We start from the raw sequence: 1,789 nt of genomic DNA, 5'->3' as shown, positions 1-1,789 counted from the left end.
CGTTACTTCCCATCTCTGCTAACCAGTAGGTGGCAGTAGTGTTCTTTGACAAACATGGATGCCTCCAGTAAAGCACATTCACATGAAAATTACTCTGAATTTAGAACACTGATTATTTATTGAACAGGATGGAATCATTTCAGATTTAAAGATTTGCTGCTTCCAGCTCACAGCGGCGTGTTTCTGTAAAGCAGCAGACTGCAGCTGGTGACCCGATAGGAGCAGGTAGCTCATAAGCTCCTGGAATATATATATATTATAGTAAAACTGTTTAAACCGCCCCTGACCTTTGACCCCACCCCTACAAAAGAAATAATTTTTATTTTCTTTCTATCAGCGGCGATAGAACTGTTTCTCTGCTCGATGTGTTCTCTCTGTTTGGGGCAGCGGCCCCCGCTGGGCCGGCCGCTGTAGGTGGGGGGTGGGGGCTGGGGGGGGGCGTTGCCATGGCACCGCCCCAAACTGTTGTTAGGGGGGGGGGGGGGGGGGGCTGGGGGGGGGCGTTGCCATGGCACCGCCCCAAACTGTTGTTACCTGCTGCTTGAAGGCTACATGTTGTTGTTGTTTGTGTGTATGTTGCATATTTTTCAGACGTAGGAACTGTGGGAAATAATGACTGCTGCTGCAGGTCAAATGACGTTGGTAATTTTTTCTTCCTTTTCCATATCTACCCTGCCCCCCCCCCCCCCCCCTCTCTTTCTCTCTGTCCTCTCCTCCAATCAGCTCTGTAGACCCATGTAGTGACTGTTTAACACCTCCATCTGTGACCTAGCTTAGCCAGCGGCCTCTAACGGGCTCTGATCGTTAACCAGACTAGCGGAGCTCTCCTCTGAATGTGTAACACTTTAAACGTGCATGTGTGCCGTTTTTTTTTCCTTTGCCGTGTTTTCTCTGAGGCAGCAGGCAGCTTCAGGAACACTGAGGACCATTCCTCCTTCTCTCCCATCCTCTCTTCCATCTGTTTGTTAATTTTTGGGCTGATAACTTCTTCAGTGCATCCAAACCAGCATTATCGTAACAAATAATGCAGAGGGCCACCTGCACACGATGCACCCAGACACCATGCCACTCAGATCTACTCTAGATTAGCTGGAGGGTGTAATCTAGTAAAAGCTCCAGGCAGAGATTGTCTCTAAGCCAATCGTAGCGCTAGGCCGCCCCTCATGGAGGCAGAGCTCAGAGTTTAGGTCCTAATTGGTGATTGAATCAGTAGCTTTAACCTTTCCTGCACTGGAGGAGCTGCTCTCACTGTCTTCTTCTTCTGTTCTCTCCGCAGCAAACTGCCAGCAACGCCGAGAAGTTTGACTATGTGAGTAAAGCGGCAGGAAGCCACGCCCCCTCACCATGTTTCCAGATCAGCATCGTGACAAAAACGTTTTTTTTTCTTCTTTTCAGGTCATGAACTATCTGAAGAAGATGGCAGGAGGCGAATACGTTGGTTTCAGCAACGCCACGTGAGTCTCTCCTCATTCAGCGCCATTTTGCTTTTAAAGGGCCGTGTTTGAGTCCAGAAACACCCAGTGGGGGGGGCTCGGATTTCAGCTTTAAAAAACCTACAATACAGCGATAGAGTTGATGTCTGCCCGCTATCATTGCAACCCCAACAGCCAGGCCAACTGTTCCCTCTAACGACCCCCCATTCAGAGACATAGACAGGTAGGGGGCATTGCAGGCTAACAAAGAAGCCAAACGACCCCCATTCCAAAGGAGGGGACCCTTTCATCCTTTTCAACCAGGTTTTGTTGGGCTGCTGGATAAAACCTGGAACTAAACGCTATTTCTGACATTT

The 1,789-nt window shown here is 49.2% G+C and overlaps 1 protein-coding gene across 4 annotated transcripts in view; it reads left to right on the top strand.

The window, feature by feature from the left end:
- LOC107103241 (glutaminase kidney isoform, mitochondrial-like) overlaps positions 1-1,789 on the top strand; it is a 37,638-nt gene that overhangs the window by 13,294 nt on the left and 22,555 nt on the right. For all 4 annotated transcript variants that reach the window (XM_015402816.1, XM_015402819.1, XM_015402818.1 and 1 more), the window contains 2 exons: positions 1,277-1,309; positions 1,396-1,454. In XM_015402816.1, the coding sequence (XP_015258302.1) occupies positions 1,277-1,309; positions 1,396-1,454 (92 nt within the window). The remainder of the gene's footprint in view (positions 1-1,276; positions 1,310-1,395; positions 1,455-1,789) is intronic.

This window comes from Cyprinodon variegatus, unplaced genomic scaffold, assembly GCF_000732505.1.
Source record: "Cyprinodon variegatus isolate N-32 unplaced genomic scaffold, C_variegatus-1.0 Scaffold1402, whole genome shotgun sequence".
Classification (NCBI taxonomy): Eukaryota; Metazoa; Chordata; class Actinopteri; order Cyprinodontiformes; family Cyprinodontidae; genus Cyprinodon; species Cyprinodon variegatus.
The sequence above is the reverse complement of the archived record's forward strand: the minus strand, read 5'-3'. Positions and strand labels throughout refer to the sequence as shown.